At 38.5% G+C, this 22,562-nt stretch overlaps 1 protein-coding gene across 4 annotated transcripts in view; it reads right to left on the bottom strand.

Moving 5' to 3' along the window:
• Positions 1-5,683: 5,683 nt before the first annotated feature.
• tgfbr3 (transforming growth factor, beta receptor III) overlaps positions 5,684-22,562 on the bottom strand; it is a 193,169-nt gene continuing 176,290 nt past the window's right edge. For 3 of the 4 annotated variants that reach the window (XM_048539072.2, XM_048539073.2, XM_059648084.1), the window contains exons 15-17: positions 18,647-18,688; positions 16,615-16,722; positions 5,684-8,881 (exon numbers count right to left, since the gene is read on the bottom strand). In XM_048539072.2, coding sequence (XP_048395029.1) covers positions 8,763-8,881; positions 16,615-16,722; positions 18,647-18,688 — 269 coding nt within the window. In that variant the 3' untranslated portion in view covers positions 5,684-8,762. The remainder of the gene's footprint in view (positions 8,882-16,614; positions 16,723-18,646; positions 18,689-22,562) is intronic. The other variant, XM_048539074.2, reaches the window with a different exon arrangement.

The following is a 22,562-nucleotide window of genomic DNA, read 5'->3' as shown; positions in this document are numbered from 1 at the left end:
CAGAAACAGACCCTTCAGTCTAACTCGTCCTCACCGGCCAGATATCCTAAATAAATCTAGTCCCATTTGTCAGCATTTGGCCCATGGCCCTCTGAAACCTTCCTGTTCATATACCCATCCAAGTGCCTTTTAAATGTTTTCATTGTCCCAGCTTCCAACATTTACATATGGATGATGATGGGATAGTGTAGGCGGAGGGACTTAGATTAGTTCACATGTCGGTGCAACATCGACGGCCGAAGGGCCTGTTCTGCACTGTAATGTTCTATTTGCCCTGGCAGTTTGTTCCATGCATGCACCATGTTCTACATGATTACCCCTCAGGTCCCTTTTAAATCTTTCCCCTTCACCTGAAACCTATGCCATTTAGTTTTGGACACCCTCGGGAAAAGACCTTTGCTATTCATCCTATCCAAGCCACTCATGATTGTATAAATCTCAATAAGGTCACCCCTCAGCCTCCAATGCTGCAGGTAGAAAAGCCCCAGCTTATTCAGCCTCCACCTATAATCAAAGTCTCCAACCCTGACAACATCCTCATAAATCGTATCTGAATCCTTTCAAGTTTAACAACAGCTTTCCCATAGCAAGGAGACCAGAACTGAATGCAGTAATCCAAAAGTGGTCTAACCAGTGGTTGTGATGAAGTTACGAGTTATCTAGGATTGGGGAAGTGATGGCCTACTGGTCTCATTGCTGAACTGTTCTTCCAGAGATCTAGGTAATGTCTGGAGATGGGTTCAACGTTTGATGGCAGATGTTGTAGTTTGAATCCAATAGAAACAATGTGGAATTAAAAGTGCATGCATCCATTGTTGATTGTCAGGGAAAACCCATCTGGTTCACTCCTGGCCCTTAAGGAAGGAAACTGCCATGCTACCTGGTCTGGCATACATGTGACTCCAGACCCACAGCAATGTAGTTGATTCTTAACTGCCCTCTGGGCAATAAATGCTGGTCTAGCCAATGATGTCCTTGTACCGTGAATAAACTAAAAAAAACGTCCTGCCTGGTTTTTGCATCCAACACTACAGCATTCTGTCATGCATTGTGTGTTGTTCCTCCTGCATAATCTTTCTTCTCAGAAGACTGTTGCTGCTCTCCTACCTCTTCAGCATCCATCACATTCCCTTTTTGACTGCTCCAACTGTGGAGAGCATGGCATGCTAGGATTGAGCAGCACACAGTATTTGTACTGCAAGACATCCCATCAGAACCTCATCTCTGCGATAATGATTGCCTGGTCCACTACACCCCTGGTGGAAGAGTGGGGCACTCTCAGCCACAATCAGGAGTTGCCAATAGATTCATCAGCCATGATTGTAGAAGGTAGTCCTTATTTCCCCGTAACCATCCTTTTAAGGAATCCAACCTTAAACATGAAGCATGAATATGAGAATTCGCAAGAATAGAGGCCTCATGTCAGCTGCTCAGGAACCATGCCCAGTCTTCTAAGGTGGTGGTCATGGATCACATGTTCATTGATGGAATGGAACCCTTTCCTGTTGATGAAGTCAGCCATGTTATGATCTGATGCTCTGTGTGACATGTGTACACTACAGCACTGTTCACCTGTGGAAACCAAGTGCAGTCGGTTCTGCTATAACAGGACAGTTGTGTTCCTGTGCGACATCACGTTATAGGAAATTGCACTATAGAAATAATGTGGCCAATGGGAAAAATGGGGTTGGGGCAGACCACTAAATATATCTCTCAAAAGCCTAACACAAAGGACAGCACAATTTGAATAAATGTTTAATTCATATCTAATAATGAAATAAAAATAAATTTAACACTGCCCCTTGAAAAAATGTCAAGATGACTTGATGTTGTACTACAGGAGATTGTACTGTACCTCTCACAGCTCGCAAAATGATCACATGGTGCCTGCATAGAGACTCTATCGGTGCTGACATTGTATGTATTCATGGCAAAGCCTGTGAAATGATCACGTGATGTCGACAGGCCCTCGATCACGCACTGATGTTATCACGTTATAGCCAGCATAAGTTTGTGTTTTAGAAATCGTTTTCCCCTATTTGTCAATCGCGTTGTAGCCAATTCGCATTCACAAAACATGCGTTATAGCAGAACCGACTGTATACTGGTGAAGCCTACACACACAGGTTGCAGCACTGACATCCTCACAGTAAAGTGGTTAGATCTGACACAAATTGCATCAGTAACAACCTCATATACTTGTGGGTTGAGTGTTGCAAGATCCCACACAGGTCCCCAGTGGATCCACAGAAGCAGCTGGTTCCACAAAAGTTTAATGTGGCTGTCTCCTTGTCGATCTGCCCAATAGGATGGCCAGCTGCTCCTTCAGATCACAGATTCTGCTCCAGCAGTTGGCACAGTTCTGTGATGATGCCCTGGAACATCCTCAGTCTGCGGCAACACTGTGCCTCGCTAATGGGGCATGATAGACTATAGACTCTGGTCTTCCGGCACATCCTGAGGGGACCTTCTGTATGTGACTTCTTCACCTGCACGTTGTTTGGCACAGAAAATGTCGACAAAAATGACCCTGAGTTCCAATTGCCTGCCACTTCAGCATACCACTGTGTTCTACGGCCAAAATCTGTCTCAGGCTTGCTGCAGTGGTCAAGAGAAGCACAGAGGAAGCTAGAAAAACAGCATCTCATTTTCCATTTGGGCACCTTGGATCTTTCAGGACTCAATATTGAATTCAAATATTTTAGGGCTTAAGGCACCTTCTCCCATGTCCTTATGTTGTTAGCTACTAAAGTCCATTTTAGCTGTTATTCGTTCTCCCAGGCTGACCTTTACCAATTCCTTTGCCTTTCTAACCAGTTTTCTGAAGGAGGATCACTGGACCCAAAATATTCGGCTTTCTTGTTACAGATGCTATCAGACCTACTGAGTTTTACCAGCAATTTCTGTTTGTTTCTGATTTCTAGCATCTGCAGTTATTTCAGTCCTTTGTCTGTCCAGCTATTTTCTCCTCTCTCTGGGCTATCTCCGCCTATTATTTACTCTTACCACTTCCCCACCCCATCATCTGCTAAACACCAACCTAGCTGCAGTCAGTTCTGAAGGGTCACTGGACCAGAAACATTAACAATGGTTTCTCTCCACCAATGATGAAAGATCTGCTGAGTCTTCAAGCAATTTTTGTTTTTGTTTCTCATTTCCAGAATCCATTTCAGTGTTTCTCTTTGAGTTATGATTTAAGCTTCCAACATTACTCCCTGAGGACCTTTGTGCTGCACTGTCCCTCTTTTGAAGCCAGAATGACTAAGACCATCAGTGAATCTCCAATCCCTGCGGTAATCTATCTCCTACAATGCACTACTGTCTATCCCCATTCTTGTATGTTGAGATGTTCACCTTCCTCGTTGCAATCGTAGTTCCCTCTGTGGCCCAACATGCTGCTTCCAATCCTCAGAATTGACTTCCCCAACTCTCCTTTCACAGCAGCAGACCCTGATAAACCCCTTTGATTTTCATTGAGCTGTGCCCCAGGATTAATTGTGGCCCACCAAATGATCACCTTTGACAGTAACATGGCACAGTGCCATAAGCAACTTCATATCACAGAATCCCAACAGTGAGGGAGCAGGCCATTCAGCCCATTGAGTTCACACCATCCCTCCAAAGAGCACATCCTTGGACTCTGTGGGCAATTTAGCAAGGCCAATCCATTGAACCTGCACAGCTTTGGACTGCAGGGCAGAATGTGCAAACTCCACACAGAACATCTTACAAGGCTGGAACTGAACCCAAGTCCCTGGCACTGTGAACCACCGTGTCTATTTCTTGACTGATCTCTGCTGACAATCATGACAAGGTGCTGGGCTTTGTGTCTGTACTTCTGTTTGTCTTGACTGATAGCAATGTAAACATTTAGGTCCTGACTGAGTGGACCAAGGGCAAAAAGACCGGTGTGCTCCCAAGTACAGCATTAATTTTGGAATTGGATTGTAAATTGGTTGTAGATGTAGCAAGACTGCTACAGGTCTGATGCCAACCTCTGGACAAAGTGCCAAGCAATCTCTGTCCATAGTGCTTGCCTTGAGATGTTGATGACTGTTGTCCAAGGTGGAGGCCTAGAGAAGCACATGGCAAGCTGGGTTCACCAGATGTCCACTCTAGCTGTTATGTCAGCAATCAGAGCTGTCTGGTTTCCTTACCATAAATGGGGAAAATAGGAAAACACATGCGAAGGAAGAAGAGATTAGATATATGCAAACAGTCCTTTTGTTTGCTCACTAGTGAGATTCTTGTCTCGTTATTCAAAACTTGGTTGCAAAACCAACTTTTCTTGACATGGAGGATCTAATTTCTGCCAATTGTGTAATATTTTATCAATTGACAAGCCATTCCCCACATGATCCACAATATTCTGCTCATTCTCACTTCGTGTGAATAAAAAAAATTGGCACTATTTTTCAAGGTGATAGAAAGTAAAAATTTTGCCTAGTTTTGAAGGGAGGTGGGGGGTGAAATCGTCTTATCAACTGCAAGCCTTGCTTTGATGATACAGAATAATTTCACACCTGCACATTTACAAGTGGCTTAAAACTTATTCTCAAAGTGCTCTTTCAGATTGGTGCTACATAGACTACATTAAATTCCCTTGGGACAAGCAGCACCTCATTTGTGTAACTGAAAGGTTCATGTGGATCACAGAATCCATGGCACAGTCTGCTGCTACATACCAAGTCACTGTAATGTCTCGTCACAGTGCTTTAATGTGCTGAAAATTTATTAAAAATATTCAGGTGCCAAAATGGTTAGGTCTGCGCTTAATTACTCAAACATGCTGTTTTTGAGGAAGGCAAATGGCTGATATTTTATGAGTTGGCTTTACTATTTATTATACACTATTGCTCAGTATATGGAAGTACTTCATGTCCAGACTTTTAATGACTCCTCATTAACAAAGAAGCTATACATAATGTTCCTAAAACGTTACACTATTTTATTCCCTGTTCTCCTTCTGTGGCTCTTTACCATGCATTGCATTCTTCACAGAGGGCAGGAAGGAAATTTGCTTACAGTTCTCTGCCAACATGCTATGACCATCTGTTGGAAGGTTCTTGACAGCAACTCACAGGGACTCTTTTCCAGTTTTACTTCCTCCCTGTAGAGATGCCCCTGGGCTCTACTCAATCTTTTTTACAATAGCTTTCGCCAATTTGATAACATAAAAGGAAACAATGCACCTTATCATACTGAAATGCCTGCTACAACAACGTGAATTTGTATGGTCCCTAAATACAGTATAACAAGGATGTGTGGGGGCTGTAAACAGGATAACAATGATCAACTAAAGGCTGTTCTTATTTCTCTCATTTGAATGATACAACATTAGTGTAATCACTATTTGATTTGAATATCAAGACAGTCTCCACAAAAAAATGACTACTTTCTTCTGTCACAAATACAGGCAAGTTTCTTAGGAATCATTTAAGGAACAGTTTGATACTGTGATGGGAGTTCTTCTGGATAGAACAGCAAAGCTGTGTAAAATAGCCTTTCCCATCAGTATTGACATAAATTGTAGTCACGATGTCAAATGTGGTAGGAAGTAGCAATATACAAATTTATCGTTTTTACTCTTCTCATTTTTTACATCTTTCTTATCCCTAGTATTTTGTTTATTTTATGAAAACAATTTGCAAATTCTATTAATTGATATATACCTTTATTTTTACATAATCATTTGGTATAACAAAAGGTCATACGTTTTTTGGAAAAATTTACAACAAATCCCTTTACAACAGCATATGAAAAATAGACATGGACAGATTACAGAATCCTATTAAGTAGGTACAGACACCACCTGCAATTACTCACAAAAGTCAAATGGGACAACCAGCAGGACAGGCTTTGTTCATTTAGCAAAATGGTGAGGTAGATATATTTTAAAGATAAAGCTGAACAAAGTATTAAGAACAGAAAATTTACAATCTTAAATGAATTGTTTATCGAATAGTAATATATAATACAAACATCCAAAGTTGCAGAAGGTATATACCCTCCGAAATTTATAAGTACAGAGCTGCCAAGTTCACACTAAATCAGAGTGAACCTACCATAATGTTTAAGATAATCCAAATGCTATCAATTGTCTCAGAAATCTTTCTTACACAATGGTTAGAATCACTGGCATTCTTGACCACTGGCAGAGTGAGAAAGCAGAAGACCAAAACAAAACTGTGTTGTAAAGCACTACATTCAATGATTTTCTTTATGCATCATTATGCTGTCAGGGCAAAAATGCATTTTGATATACTGTACATGCAAATAATTCTATTATACAAAAGATTTTACATGCAACTTAAAAATGAGGTTAACATGAACTGTGAAACCATAATGTGAAAGGCATAATGTCACTACTTTTGAGGCAGTCAGTCTAACTCATAAATATTTTAAATTTATATGATAAGAAAAAAAAAGTCCTGTAGGATATTTTGCCAATCAATTTGCAGAACAGGTGAGAAAGCAAAGTATTACAGTAACAGCTGCCCAAAAAAAGTGTTAACTGTAATTATCACCAAACATCAAGCTATCAGAAACCTGAAATTTTAGAAAGTTGTCAGTAGGACATACCAGCAGTTACTTTACTATGTAGGTTAGAGAAAAGAATTAGTAATATATATGAGTCATGTTTCTTAATACTTTACACCCTTTATTCAATTGGCTAGCATGGGTTTAATAGAGAAATTGTTCCGGTGTGTGGAAAATTAAGGAGAATTAAAGTGCTAAATTGCTCATTCATAGAAATGAACTGAATAAGGGAATAAAAATTAGTTGCTTAGTAGGATCTGTGTCTAAGAGCATTGATCACTTTGTCACTTGATCTTCTTTGATATGTAACATCAACAAATGATGAATACACAACAGGTTTTCTACAGTTTAAGCATACTATTCTGGTCTTATTTCTTTAAAATTAAAGTTACAATTTAATTAAATTTAAAATCACCTCTGCAGCCACACCTTTGAGCCTACCTCTAATCACATTTGACCTCAGTTACCTGCCTTAGGAAAGTGCACACATTTGGTGTGGTATGATCAGTTGTCAATAGGGCCAGAAAAGAAGCTAAAATTATAGACTTCATGGCAACAAACTTTTTTTTAAAAAGGAGTCAGATGCTGCCTGTAGTTGTTTATTTTGATCAACCAGTTTAAACATACCTCTAGGGCATGTAGGACCTGAACCTGGATCTTCTGACTCAGGAGAGACACTATCACTGTTCCCCAAGAGCCCCATGAAACACAGCACACTTCCACCAATTAAATCAGAACTGCCACTTGTTGACCCAAAGGTGTCACTGAAGGGCTTTGGCAGCAGTGCCTTCTAATCAGACCGGACCACTCAGCCACGTTACCTTAAAATGCCCTTAGTGGCAATCACTTTCAATAAAATTGACTCTGATTAAACAAATTATTTTCTATTACTCAAACAGAGCTTCTGAGGGGAATGAGTAAAAAGCTGAAGGCAAAGTAGCAAAAGTACGTAATAAAATTCAATGAAAATTCACAGTTAGCAAAATTAATACACATTTGTAGATAAATGAACTTAATTTATGTAATTTTAAGAAGAAAGAGTAAATTCAGCAATCCTGCAGCACGAGTGGAAAGACTACTTTCAATAGAGAGTGCAGAACAGAGATTGGTCGACCACACTGTAGCTGTCTCAGATTATCCAATCTGGGCTCATAATGACTTTAACTCCCCACAGGTAGCATGGATCACTGATTTTGCCCTTAGAACACTGGCACAAAAATTCAAAATACCACAAAAATATAGCTTACACGTTACTAAAATACTCTGTACTCTGCAGAGAGTTCTTAAATGTTTATATACAGGAATACATTATTATTTCAGGAAGTAAAATACATTCAACTGTACAATATGCAATATTCAGTACCGTGAAGAACACAGTTTGCTGAGCTGCACAAAATTGAACATTCATGATATGGGACAACTCTGAGTCAGTCTCACTGATGAACACCTGTTTTTGAAAATACATACAAATAACGCCAGAAAAGGAATTCAGAGCGTGTTTAAAATGTCCCATTTGTGTCTTAAAATAATAACTGCTGCTGAATAATCAATTTACATCTTCAAACAAAAAATGTCCAAGTCATTGAGAAGAGCAGCAGAAAACTTGATTTGGTCATCACTAACTTTTTGTTCGTTTTCACTAAAAGCAGGATAACCTTAAAAGCTGTTAACGTTTTTGGAAATCTGGTGCCATTGCTTGCACGAAATCATAACTGGGGCTAGTTGGTGCTTTTTTGTCTACATTTATTTACAATGTTTCTCTGGAATCTGTTTAATTGTGCTTTGTATCGAAAATGCTTCTGTTCATGAAAATTGTGTGTTTTGGATTTTTATTAATTAGTGCATGGTATTGTCATTCCTACACTCAGCAGGTTGCTGGTGTTTACATAAATCCCAGAAAAAATTAAACAGCTGCATTCTACAAACAAAGCAGCACTAAGAAAAATTCTGGTACAGATTTCACATGAGGAACCCATAAATCGTTAGCAAGTTCCCAACTCAGGGTAATTAGTAGTTTTGTCACATATAGTGTTATACACTCGAGTGAAGTCAGTTTATCTAAAGTATAAAGCAACTTAGATGATTTCTTGCCATGAAAATACATCTCAGCTTCCAAAGATAACTGAAGATCTTCATTTTATCTTCAGGATACTAACATCAACAATTAGCCACTTTGAACCTCGCCTCTATATTCCATTTCCTCACAATTATTTCTCCTCGGGTTAGGCCGTACTGCTGCTCGAACAGGGAGTGCTTTGTGTGCTACCAATGCTATGGGCAGTGCTGCTGTTTTCTGATGCTGGAGGAGATGTAGGGACTTGATGCCTTCCTGCTGTTTCACCTGTAGAAAATAAACCATCGTCAATCAACTGACCAATCCAGCAAATTTAGTCATGCATTTGTGGGCAATTAACATTTGAACAGAAAAAAAATATGGTTGATAATAAAATGTGAGGCTGGATGAACACAGCAGGCCCAGCAGCATCTCAGGAGCACAAAAGCTGACGTTTCGGGCCTAGACCCTTCATCAGAGAGGTTATTGTGATATAAAAAGTTTAAAGTTTGCATCATATTCATCCCATCATAATTTCTTCCTCTGTAAAATCCGTCACTTCAGTGTATTAACAATTTATAAATGGACATGTCTTTTGAAAGCTATGAAACTTTTTTTCTCTCTATCCCACTAGTGGAGGTGCTTTTGTTTAATGAGAATCCCTTTTCAAGGCCTCTCTGCTCTGAAACTCTGTGCCAAGTGAAGAAAAATAATTCATCACAGATTCATAGAAAAATCAGAACTAGCCACGAACCCCTGCTGCTATCCCAGTTTGGTAACTTAATACCACATTTAACCATTTCCTGAACCACATAATAGTAAATACTTTATTTAAAGAGAAGAATAGATTTTAGGACTTAACTAGACTTGATAACTATTGAAATAAGTTCACTATACAGTAAGGGATAAATTCATAATCTGCTTTTCAATACATGAAAATAGTTGAGTGCTACTAGAACTGTCTCCAACAAGGAGAAGAACCAGTCTGTTATAAATTAAGACTAACTTTGGAAACTACTTGATTAGCTGACTGAGCATGGCAGGGTGTACAGACCACTGAGGGTCTTTAAAAGTAACTTGCACTCTTTCAAACTGAAACAAATCCAGCTCCAAGCCATAAACTGTTTTGTTTTGTCAGTATCTGTCTGAGACGCATGCTTATATATTACAATTCCCTGTCCAGGAAATCTGGACATTCTTCTATTGACTTCAAGTGCATTTCGAGTTTGCTTTGTCAGATTATTTTAATCAGGACATGTTGAAAAACCGATAGTCTACAAATTTTCAAGGATTTAATCAATATTTAATTACATTCCCAAGCAAATGGGGAAGAACTAAGGTTAACAATCATTATGGAAAGAAAAATACTTTTCCAGGAGTGAATTAACAAAAATCAAAAGCTAGATACGGACAATAACTGTCTAGGAAACACTTACTACCTTGTGTTAATGTAACCAAATTGGAATCATTTCATAAACAAGTTACTAAGTAATGCAGGAAGCTGAACTCTAATCCTCAGGGTTTGGGGGAAGATGCTTGCTTTTTGTTTTTGAAATGAATGCATTTGGATTTTGGTCATAATTCATAACATGCACAGGGTGATACAGGGAAACATGAATTAAATGGAACAACGTGCATTCAGTGAACTATACTAGGTGACAATGAACTGAAGTTTCTACCTCCAAGGCTGAATACTAGTAATTCAGACAGCTGTTACGGATGTTTAAAAGGCAGTGGCTATGCTCAGTACAATCGCATTACAGTGGAATATTCTGCTATTTTCACCCTCTGGAAATTTTGAGCTTTGTAACTAAGAGAAAGTGATAACTAACTATCGTCATTCTCTCCTTAGGGAAACAAATTACGTTTCCTCTGGTGCAGGTTTATACATGCCTGACTCGTCCCTCTAACTTAAAGAAATATTTCTGACTCACAGTCACGCAGCTGTTTCATAAAATTATTGTCAAGAGAGATGGTATAGTTCTTATGAACTTTTGAACAAGTGACTTAATTTTGTTGTATATTTGAAGCAGAATATGGACTTGTTCTTTGACCTGAAACATCAGATCAACAATGTGACCCTCCAGCTGCTCAACCATTTCCCTACATACAAATTAATGAACAATTCAGTATTTGCAGTCAGCCTTGACAAAATATGGATTTGTGCATGTATCTGCTACAAAGAAACAATGTGTAATTAATTTATTGCATTTCTTTATTGTGGATCTAACTGGTCCTCTCACATCTAAATTTTTAAGTTACATGTGCAGTTTTACCAGCTGCACCTTGAACCAGATCACAACAGCCAAATAGTAGATCTTCACTGCTATTTAAAGGGCTTTGAATAATAATGAATTTTAGAAAAATAACGAAACACGGTTCCATGCAGAGAAACAAATACCCAGCATTTGCTCAAAAACTCATCAATACCAAAGTTATCAGCCCAGCACCAGATATTAGGACATTATGGCAAAGGATGGGATTCTACAGAAATACAACCATTCTCACTCAACTATTCCATTTTAATTCATCCTGCGGATAGACCTTAACATTTAATTACATTTTCACCAATACAGGTAAAGCAATGGCTTACTTATGAGCAAGAAATCAAGTAAATGCATGATTGAACTATTACTTGCCCTGAATATTGAATTTTCTTTACTGTAGGAGACAGCCGATCACTTGCAATCTAGGTTTTTCCACCCCTCTGCTATTTTCCCGTAACCTTTGAAGTTTTACTTTTCAACTCCAACAGTTATTACAGGTTTTAGTTCCAGCACTGACATTCCTGATAAAGCTCAGTGTTAATTAAAAAGAATAAAATTTCTTAACCTTTCCTTTAATTTTGGTGATGAGCTTACGCTTAGGCTTACAAGCTGCTGTCACAGCATTCATTAGAACCAGTTTCTCCTGAATTAACTCAAAGCCTTTTGCAAATTTGAATGCCTTGTCATTTCTTACTTTGGTTACCAAGGGACTGTAATATTATCAGGGATATGCAGGAATGTAGGGTTGAGGTTAAAATCAGATCAGTCATGATTTTATTGAATCATAGAGCAGGCTCGAACGGCTGAATGGCCTCCTCTAGTTCCGTGTGCATATTAAACTTCTTTGAACAAAACTGATTGAAATTAAAAAAAAAAATCAGGAAAATACCACAATGGGAAAAAAATTACACCAACAATTAGCAAATGCAATAAGGAGACGTGCTTGTAAAATTGTTCACATCAATATAAGGTTTCTATCAGTCAAATATGTTGACTAAAAAGGATGGACTGTATTGGAGATCACTAAAACTGTAGACATTTGGGATGTTTATTGGTACTATGCTGCCACAGGAACATATAGCTGGAAACACCCTTCTGTCCAAACACTCCATGCTGAACGTAATCCCAAACTAAACTAGTCCCACTTGCCTGTTTCTGGCCCATATCCCTCTAAATCTTTCCTATTCATGTATTTATCTAAATGTCTTTTAAACGTTATACCTGTGCCTGCATCCATCACTTCCTCAAAAGTTCATTCCACACACAAACTGCCCTCTGCGTAAAACATTTGCTCTTCATGTCTTCTTTAAAGGTCTTTCTTCTCACCTTAGAAATGTGCCCTCTAGTCTTGAAATTCCTCATCCAAGGGAAAAGACAACTAACATTAACTCTATCCATATTCCTCATTATTCTATAAGGTCACCTCTAAACTTCCTATGCTTCAGTGAAAGAAGTCCCAGCATCTTGGCAGCATCTGTGAAGGAAAGAAATCCCAGCCTATCCAACTTTTCATTATAACCCAGATTTTCACACCTGGTAGTATCCTGGTAAATCTTTTCTGAACACTCTCCAGCTTAATAATATCCTTCCTATAACTGGGTGACCAGAACCGGACACAGCATCCCAGAAGAGGCCTCACCAATGTCCTGTACAACCACAACATGACTATGTCAAATCAAATTCAAAAGAACTGCAGATGCTGCAAATCAGAAACAAAAATAGAGATTGCTAGAAAAGCTTAGCAGGTCTGGCAGCATCTGTGGAGAGAGCTCAGAGTCAGCATTTCAAGTTGAGTGACCCTTCTTCGTGACTTCATGTCATCCTTGGTTGTGCTGCTCTGAAGGAGAACCCTGCCAGGGTTTAAGGGTATGGAGGGACTGGGGGTGTGGTGAGAACAAAATAGGGAAATCATGCAATCTTTTGCACTTTAGTCATATTGAGATTGCTGCAAACAAGAAAAGGAACAATGACAGCTCCTGCTAAATGGATTACTGTTCAAAGTGCTGGACACGAAGCCATCAGTCCTAGGCAGTTTTAGACCAGCTAAAGGCCAGATTGTCCTATACAACAGCAGATCTCCGGGCCTGTATTATTGTTATTATTTTATGATACATTTGAAACTGAATTATGTAGTTTCAGGGCTCACCAAAATGAGTTTAAAATGGTGTTCTAATACATCTTGCTGAGCAATAACCTAAGTCAATGTTGAATTTCTTAAAACTGGAAACATTTTTTATAATACAAATCTTGCCATTTCCTGGAGAATTTACTGCCCAGAAGGGAGTACACTTCAACAGTGGCCTCTGCCAATGGAACTTGTAATAAAATACGAAAAAAAGTATCTTGGATTAAATTTGATCTAAGAGAAGCAGAACAATAACAGTATTTCCACTATTTAGATCTCTACTGCTGTGATCTATTAGCACAGTTCACCCAGGTAGGCATGTCAATACCATGTGGCTTCACCGTAGTCATAGTCAATTTTAGTCCATCATCAGATAACAAGAGCTGAATTTCTGTCAGTATGCACCAGATTTTCAAAACTCTCTTACTCCTGACATTTTGAGAGCTCATTAAAAAAACCCATGTTTTAAACAAAGAAACAAAGAAACCTACAGCACAGGAACAGACCCTTCGGCCCTCCAAGCCTGCGCCGATCAAGATCCCCTGTCTAACCTGTCATCTATTTTCTAATGGTCTGTGTCCATTTGCTCCCTGCCCATCCATGTACCTGTCCAGCTATATCTTAAAAGACGGTAACGTGTCTGCGTCTAAAGGTCAGTTACATGAAAAGAAAAAGAAAATAAATTGAAGTAATCTTAACTGTGGAATCAGGGTTATATTAGCATGAATGAATGAAAAGCATGCTTAATTCAAGTGCTTCTAATGTCTTCCTTTTCTGTCAATCAAGCATTCTCCTACAATCATAGGCTACAGAATTATTGATCGCGCCCAGTCTACTTCTCATGCTTATTGTTACCCTTTCCTCCTTTCCAGAACCACAACAGTGTTCTGCCTACACTCATTTTCTATCTCCCCAGTCTCTTTATTCAATGGTCTTCTTCCACCATTACTGTCATCTCTGTACTTTTTCCCTTCCGCCCTTCAGTGTTCTGGGGACTATTCCCTTCCTGCCAACCTGTTCAGTTGTTATCAACTCTGTTCCGAGGAGGGGTCACTGGATTCGAAACGTTAACTCTGTTTTTTCCTTCACAAATGCTGCCAGACCTGCTGAGCTTTTCCAGCAACTTTGTTTTTGTTCCGAAAGAACTGCGGATGCTGTAAATCAGGTTTTTGTTCAGTTCTTCAACTAATCCACAAATCCTTTTCTATGCAAATACACGAGGTATAACCATTGCCCTTTACTTTTTCCCTTTTCCAGATCTCTAATGCTCCGTCCAGGTGAACAGAGGTTAACGTGTACTGTTTTGTATTTAGAATGCTCAACAGACTGCTCACAATCTGTACTGGGGAGATTAAATGCAGCTTTGTGACTGCTTTGTGGGAAGCTCCTGTCCAGTCAGCAAGTGTAACCCAGCGCTCCAGTCAGCTGTAATTTTAATTCTCCACCTTGCTTCCACCATAACCTCTGATATTAGCCTGCCAGTGTTCCAATAATGTTTATTACAGTGGCACTTCAAATCTTCCTGGGTTCAATATTAGATCATAACTTCTGGCCCCATTGCTTTTTTTTTCTTCCCACTTTTTTATTTATTTAGTAATACAACACCAACATTTTTGTTAATCCACACCTACCATTATTACAACTGATGTTCCTCTATTTGTCCCATTACCTGTCCTTTGACCTTGTACTGTGAAACTGTGTGTTATTTAATTTCTCCTGCCCTTCATGTTACAAGCATTCCTTTTTGTTTTCCTTCCCACCATCATTTCCCATGCTCAAAATTTATTACATTTCCAACTTTTCCCAGTTACGATGAAGGGTCACACACCTAAAATGTTAGAGATAACAAAGTGTGGAGCTGGATGAACATAGCAGGCCAAGAAGCATCTTAGGAGCTAAGATGCTGCTTGGCTTGCTGTGTTCATTCAGCTCCACATTTTGTTATCTTGGATTATCCAGCATCTGCAGATCCCATTATATCTAAAATGTTAACTCTGTTTCTTTATTTAAGATGCAGTCAGGCCTGCTCCATTTCTTTCTTGAAACATTGTTCACAGGAATTGAGCTTCACTGGTTATGCCAACATCTACTGCCTGCACTTAACCACCTAGAGGGCAGTTAGTAGTCATATGTAGGGTTTACAGTCATATGTAGCCCAGACCAGGCAAGGACAGCAGATGTCCCTTTCCTAAAATGACAGTAGTAAACCATTTAGGTTTTAGTTTTTTAAATATTTCATCATTTCCTGCTTTTATTTCAGATTTCCAGCATTCATAGTATTTTACTTTTGTATCAATTTCTATACCCTTGAAGTGGTTTGGTAGACTACTCAATTTTTAAAACAGGTTAAATGAATGAGCATGACTAAAATGTTTCAGTGAACGAATGTATTTACAATATAAACTCTTGAAAATCGATTAAAAAGTTCTCACTTTTGATGTTGCTTCATCTAATAACATGACTGCTTTAAGCTTACCAGCCTTGTGAGAATCAACGGCTTGGTTTAACTCTGTTCCATTCTGAAGGAGGGTCATTGGACTTAAAACATTATCCCGGTTTTCCACCCGCAGATGCTGACAGACCCAAGTTTCACCAGCAATTTCTTTTTGCTTGTTTCAGATCTCCAGCATCTGAGGTTGTTTGATTTACCAAAGCTCTGTTTATTTGATATTTTAGTTTACTATTCTTAACTTTTTCATATTTATATGGATAGCAATCACCATAACATTATGCTGAAAAATCTTAGCAGATGCTGATAGCATTGGTGCACTTATACCAACAGTTCAAGGCAAAATAAAGTTGAATTAACAGGGATATTGTTCACCATATTGCCAACATGGCTAATTTCTTTCACACTCTTTATGCAGTAGCATATGACTTATTGATACCTTTCACTTTGGGTCCGAATATTCCTATTATTATTTGAAGATGTTTATCATTTGGCAACAATTCTTCTATAATAGAGACAATGCTATATGTTCTTTGTTAGGCATTTGATTTCAACAGGTACACTGCACTACTTGTACTTCTAAGGAATCTGGTTGCACACAGGAACCCCAGGAACAAATAGAGAGAGTACCAGAGAAACTCAGCAGGCCTGGCAACATCTGTGGAGACAGAAACACAGTTAATGTTTTGTGTCTAGCATGACTTCTCCATAACCGTCCAAAGAAGTCAAACCAGACTCTACGTGTTAACTATTTCTCTCTCTACAAATGCTGCGAGAGCTGTCAAGTTTCCCAGGCATTCTCTGTCTCTGTTTCAGATTTCCAACATCTGTGGTACTTTGTTTTTATTTTACAGGACACTCGGAACTCTGTTATGGAGTTTTAGCTTATCTCACCTTGTCTGACAAATGCACTACAGCCTTTACCTGATATTAAATTATTCTTTTAGTTATTTATTTTTACATACTCTTAAAATTCTAACAAGGTATTTTCAAGTTCATGATCTGAATCATGAACATGTTTTTACAAATTCAGAAAAAAGGGACTAAAAATTGTATGTGCATACTCATTAAGACTATAGTCTCAGTGGGATTCTACTGAGCATTCTCATCCACACCCAGGATATATGGATCGATCTGCTTTAGAGTTATAACTACGTTATATAATTGATAAGATACATACCAGTGTGAGAGTAAATATACCACAAAGCTCCTGTTAGAAGTGCACCAATCACAAACGCTGCAAATGCAATTCCCACAACAGTTGGGGTATCCAGACCGTAAATAATATCTGAAACACAAAACGATGATACATACATGATACAAGTTCATAATGCATGAAACAAATTACTTCGGATAGGATTATCACTTCAAATAAAAAGGTATTGATATCTTGAATATAACGTCACTTAAGAGAGTCAGCTTTACGAATCAAGCCTGCAGTGTCTTGTCTAGAGTTTAATGCAACATACAGATGTCAACTGTGATGCAATCAACTTGACTTAACCTTATGTCATCTGAATATTTCAATCATCTTCAAGTGCCATTTACATGGAACGAGGATAATGAAATGTTTCTGTATGTTTTGATCAGCAAATCAGACTAGATGACTGGTGGTATCCGTCCTGCCTTAACACCGAGTTTGAAAAACAGTTGCCAAACGAAAGATAAAATTTAGTGTGAACAACAACTGCTTAGTAACTAGAAACAAAGCTTTGAAACCATCCATATGCAATCATAAATCAAATCACTAAACAAAAACCAAAAGAACTGCAGATGGTGCAAGTCAGGAACAAAAAGTTACTGGAAAACTTCAGCAGGTCTGGCAGTGTCACCGGACCCAAAATGTTAACTGATTTTTTTCTGCACTGAAGCTGTTTATGTCCATAAATTCAAATCATGGTAAAGATTGCACTTATTGGAAGTGAGGAAACTTCAGAGCCAAATTACTTGTAAAGGAAGCAAATACAGCAAATAATAATTGAATATTTTCAGACAGGGTAGCAAGTGACATACACCATGTAAGCTCCAAATGTCGCATTAGAAATGAACAATCTGATGAATTGAATCCGGTCTCCTTGATAAATATATGGCATATGCACAGCATGTCAGTATCCAGCAAACTAACGCTGAACACCTTGCTTAGAGAAATAGATATGGCACCAGTGGGCTACTGCCGTTACGTCATCGGAATGAATTGTAATGAACTGGCCCTAATCATCATGTAAATCATCCAAGAAACCTTTATCATTGCCTATGGAACAGAACATTGTGAGACCACTCCAGTAATGTGTCAATTTTTATATTTTCTTTTAGTTATTCCCTAACTGTGTGTGTTTGTTTGTCTGTCTGTCTTTTGTGTGAATGGGCTGCAAATAAAATCTGAGATAACAAGGTGTGGAGCTGGATGAACACAGCAGGCCAAGCAGCATCAGAGGAGCAGGAAAGCTGATGTTTTGGGCCTAGACCTCAGTTCTTGGACCTCAGATTCTCCAGCTTTTGCAGTTCCTATTATCTCTGCAAATGAAAGCTGTTGGGTTTATAGGACTTAGGACCATTTAGATTATTTAATTTTGCTCTCCTAAAATTATTATATTGTTCATAAATTATTCAGTCTTTTGTTTAAGACAGAAACCAATGTCTGGAATTGACTATTTGCAGAATCTGGTATTGGTTATTCAAAAGTCTAGTTAGGAACATTGGGATCAATTTTTAGGGTCTTTGAAGGTTTTATATCTACTGTACTGTGAATTCAGAGTTAGAAAGGTTGATTTGGTTCAGATGTCTGCCTCCGTCTTGTAACTTTCTTCATCCAAATCATGAATATATATTGTAAATATCTGTGGCCCCCGCAGTGATCCCTGTAGTACACCACTGGTCAAAGGTTACCAGCCTGAAAATGCCCCGCTTATCCCAACTCTCTGAATCCTATTAGTGGCCAGGTAGAGGAATGATAGAGGATATTATACTCCAACACCACTGGTTCTTACCTTAAGTAGCCTAATGTGTGGTACCTAATCAAATAATCACTGGTGTGTAATTCACGAGTAGCACTTTCTCGAAGGAAAAACAAACTTAAAAAGGATTTTTTGACAAATCACTGCAAATGAGACATATATTACATATTAAAGTGAATGTTACTGTCATTAGAAAATTCTTATCCATATGAACATATCGATAATAAAGCTAAAGTAACATTTAATCATCCAACTTACAAGGCCGTGGTCTCTCTACATTAACCTGGCTGTCAGGAATCACTGAAAAGGACAGAAATATATGTATTTAATAAAACTATTAGTCAGAACCTTTATTTTGCGTGACTTAAGTATGCTAAAGTGTACAACCTCTTTATAAAGTAGTAAAGTATGTGTGAAGTTATAAGAGCCCATACAGACAAACACACACACTTAGGGGATAAATAAAAGAAAATCTCAAAAACTGGCCACATTACTCAAGTATATTGGCATGGTAAAAGTTTTGGCAAATAGGCAGGAGACAGCAAGTGGGGATAAGGAATTTTTTTTCGGGTTGGCAAGCTGTAACAAGTGGGATTCCACAGGGATCAGTGCTGCGACCACAAGTGTTTACAATATACATTAATAACTTTGAGGAAGGAAGTGCATATACCGTACCCATATTTGCAGACAACACAAAAATAAGTGGAAAGGCAGGTTGTCAGAAAGATACGAATAGTTTACAGAGAGACATTCACAAGATAAGTGGGCAAGAAGTTATCTAAATGGTGAAAAACTACTGATAGCTGCAACACAAAGGTACTTGTCCATGAAAGACAGAAGTTAGCACACAGGTAATCAGGAAGGCTAATGGAATGTTAGCCCTTATTTCGAGGGGGTTGGATTACAAGAGAAGGGAAGTCTAACTGCAACTGTACACATCTGGAGTACTGAGAGCAGTTTTGGTCCCTTTATTTAAATGATATTATTTCATTTGAGGCAGTTACACAGAAGATTCACTAGGGTGATCCTGGTGTGAGGGATTTAGCATTGGCTAAACACATTAGGACTCTACTCACCGAAGGTTAGAAAAATCAGAAATAATCTCATTGAAACAGAATTCTTTAGTGGCTTGATTGGGTAAATGCTAGCAGGATGTTTCCTCTCATGAGACAGTCTAGAATCAGATGGCATTGTCTCAGGATGAAGGTGTGCCAATCTAAGACTGAGATGTGAAGGAATTTCTTCTCTCAGAGGGCTTAAGTGACTTTGGAAATCCTTGCCATAGACAGCTGAGAGGCAGAGTCCTTGTATGTATTTAAGGCTGAGACAGATAAGATTCTTGATCAGTTGGGGAATCAGGATTATGGGAAAAGGGCAGGAAAGTGGATGTGAGGATTGTTGGATCAGCAATGATCTTACTGAATGGTAGAGGAGGCTCAGGGGGCTGAACGGTCAACTCCTGTTCCTGTTTCTTATGGTCTTAAGTGCACCTCATTGGCATAATTGTTCACTAAACTGCTTAAGCATATCAGAGAAATATGCTTGTTCTTCCTTACCATTGGAGAATAATGTGGAGAGTGAGCAATTTTTGACACATCTGTACAGTAAACAATAATATTTTGTTACATTTGATGAGACTGTATTACTGTTTGTCTTTATTTAAACTCTTACCTCATCATTTATCTACATCATGGCATATAAATATACTTGAATGATCAGATTACTTCAAGATGCTCTTTCATTTTAAGAAACATGCTGTTGCATTTTCAGGAAGGGAGAGCTTAACTAAACTGACTTACTGAGATCTTAATGTTCTCCAAACCATTTTTTGAAAACTAAGCCACAATGACCTACCATTTATTTATATATGCGCATGAACAATAAAAGAGAATGGCAGCGTATATGCACTAGATTTCGCTCTTCTTTTCCTTTTTTACCCTTGGAACACAACTCATAAGTAAATACTTAAACAAAATGTTTTCCACATTGAAAAAGCTGCTTCTTTAACTTAGAAAACAAAGGATAAACCACGTCCATCTGTTACAAAGACATTTTGCTTATAAGGGAGTGGCATTAATCATTCCAGATGATGCTCTCATGTTTTCATTGCAACAGTATGCTGACAAATAAACTTTATGGGCTACAAAATTCCCTTCAGGATGCACTGCAGGATAGGATATATGCAGCCGAGATTTGAATGAACTGTAGCTTAGAAGGACTGAGGATGGGAGACTGGCCAAGGAAGTTTTGAGAAAAAGAACTGCTGGCCAATCTGATCTTGTTAGTGTCACACTTCACAGGTACAGATAAAATTACCCTCAAAGGCTACAGGATTGAAAGCTCAGACAAGGCTGTGAACAGTATATTTCAAACTTTCAAGTTTCAGAGTTTGCAGAAAGGCAAAGTGTGGCTGCTTTGTTCTTCCCAGTGCTCATCTGAGGCTGAGCAGCAGGCAAGCAATCTGACATCACAGCAGTGGAAGCATGGCAAGATGTAATGCAGAAGTAGAACTGGGTGGTGTCACCATGAATTTGGAAGCGAATACCTTCATATGCAGTTAATATTGCCAAAGTAGAAAAGAACATCAAAAGGATGGTCATAGGCATCTCCAGTGATTGTGAAAAGAGAAACCATTGACCGAAATGTTCTTACTATACATGGCTAGATAACAGTGGAATTAAACAAGGCTTATATTGCCTCATTCTGATGTTTTTAGGCTTCCAATTGCAGATAATTTATAGCAATGCTACCAAGACTCAGGTCATAAAGTGTCTTCACAGACTTTATTTAAAGCGACTTTCCTTTGATATTCAAATAAATTATTTTATGGAGCAGATTCAGGCAGTAACATTGGTCTGTCATGTGGTTATAAATTTTAGCCTTCACTTCATTGGTCCTTGAGTAAATAACACATTGTTACCACATACTAATGAAGTCCAAATGTAAAAGAAAAAGAAAACTTTCTCTGCAACCCAAAACATTTGAATTTTTGCCGAGGGTTAACACCGTAGGTCAATCACTTTTCTTGGAAAAAAATCAAATAAAATCCTTCTACTCGTAAGTTGCTATTAAATGAAAATAACAAACCAATTTGTGTTTAATTTGTACAAAGACCAATTTACCACAATGGAATGAACTGTCCTTTGAGTGGAAAAGAATGCTGGCCATTATTTTAAGATGTTTTATGTGGTAGCAGTCTCTCGTCCCATGAGGCAATGGTTTGTAGAATAGTGGTCAACTGTGTTAATCATTGCCTCTGACATGGCTGCCTGTGCCACATTTACTGCAGAATAAGACAATGAGCTGATCTGCTATCTCAGTTTCTCTGGACCACCTTTTTGGTCAGCTGAACTTTTTGTATCTGAACTGCTGTCTCTAGTGTTGTGTAAGCGAAGTGAAACCGGAGAATTTTTTTCAGAGCACAAAACTGAAAAAGAAAGAATAACAGAGACAGAGACAATGGGCTGCCAAAACTGGTCAGGGCCCAGCATCCTCAACCTTGGCCTGTCCAAATGAATCCAGCAGGAGTCGCTGGAATGCTGACATCTTTCAATAGCAGCCTGCATTGGGTCTATGTTCCAGGCTTTAAAAAAATTTCACTGTTTACTTTCTTAGTGTTCAGTGTTTTATATGCATGATGGGGGAGGTGATGGCCTGGTGAAATTATTGCTAGGCTATTAATCCAGAAACTCAGCTAATGTTCTGGGGACCCAGGTCTGAATCCCACTACAGCAGGTGATGGAATTTGAATTCAATATTAAAAGTAATCTGGAATTAAGAATCTACTGATAACTGTGACACCATTGTTAGCAGTCAGAAAAACCCATCTGGTTCACTGATGTCCTTTACGGAAGGAAATCTGCCATCCTCACTGGTCTGGCCTATATGTGTTATAAGAATTATAAAAGTGAGTAGTTATCATCAGCCAAATTGTATTACACAAATAATCAATTCCTTCAAGAGACTTGTTATCTCTATTAAACAATTATATAGCTTGTGTTCAGTTGGTAGGAAGCAAGTGGTCTGTGCGAGGATGCAATCTTTCTTGGGAAGTGGATCATTGTGCATGTTTGCCCATCTCTAAGTGCTATCAGAACTCTAAAATCAAAATAAGATGCTTTTGGCAAATTATTAGAATTGACAGTTCTTTTACTCTCCTTGCTGCAGTGAATGT

Source organism: Stegostoma tigrinum, chromosome 8 (genome assembly GCF_030684315.1).
Source record: "Stegostoma tigrinum isolate sSteTig4 chromosome 8, sSteTig4.hap1, whole genome shotgun sequence".
NCBI classification, from domain to species: domain Eukaryota; kingdom Metazoa; phylum Chordata; class Chondrichthyes; order Orectolobiformes; family Stegostomatidae; genus Stegostoma; species Stegostoma tigrinum.
Note: the sequence above shows the minus strand (reverse complement) of the source record. Positions and strands in the feature narration are given on the sequence as shown.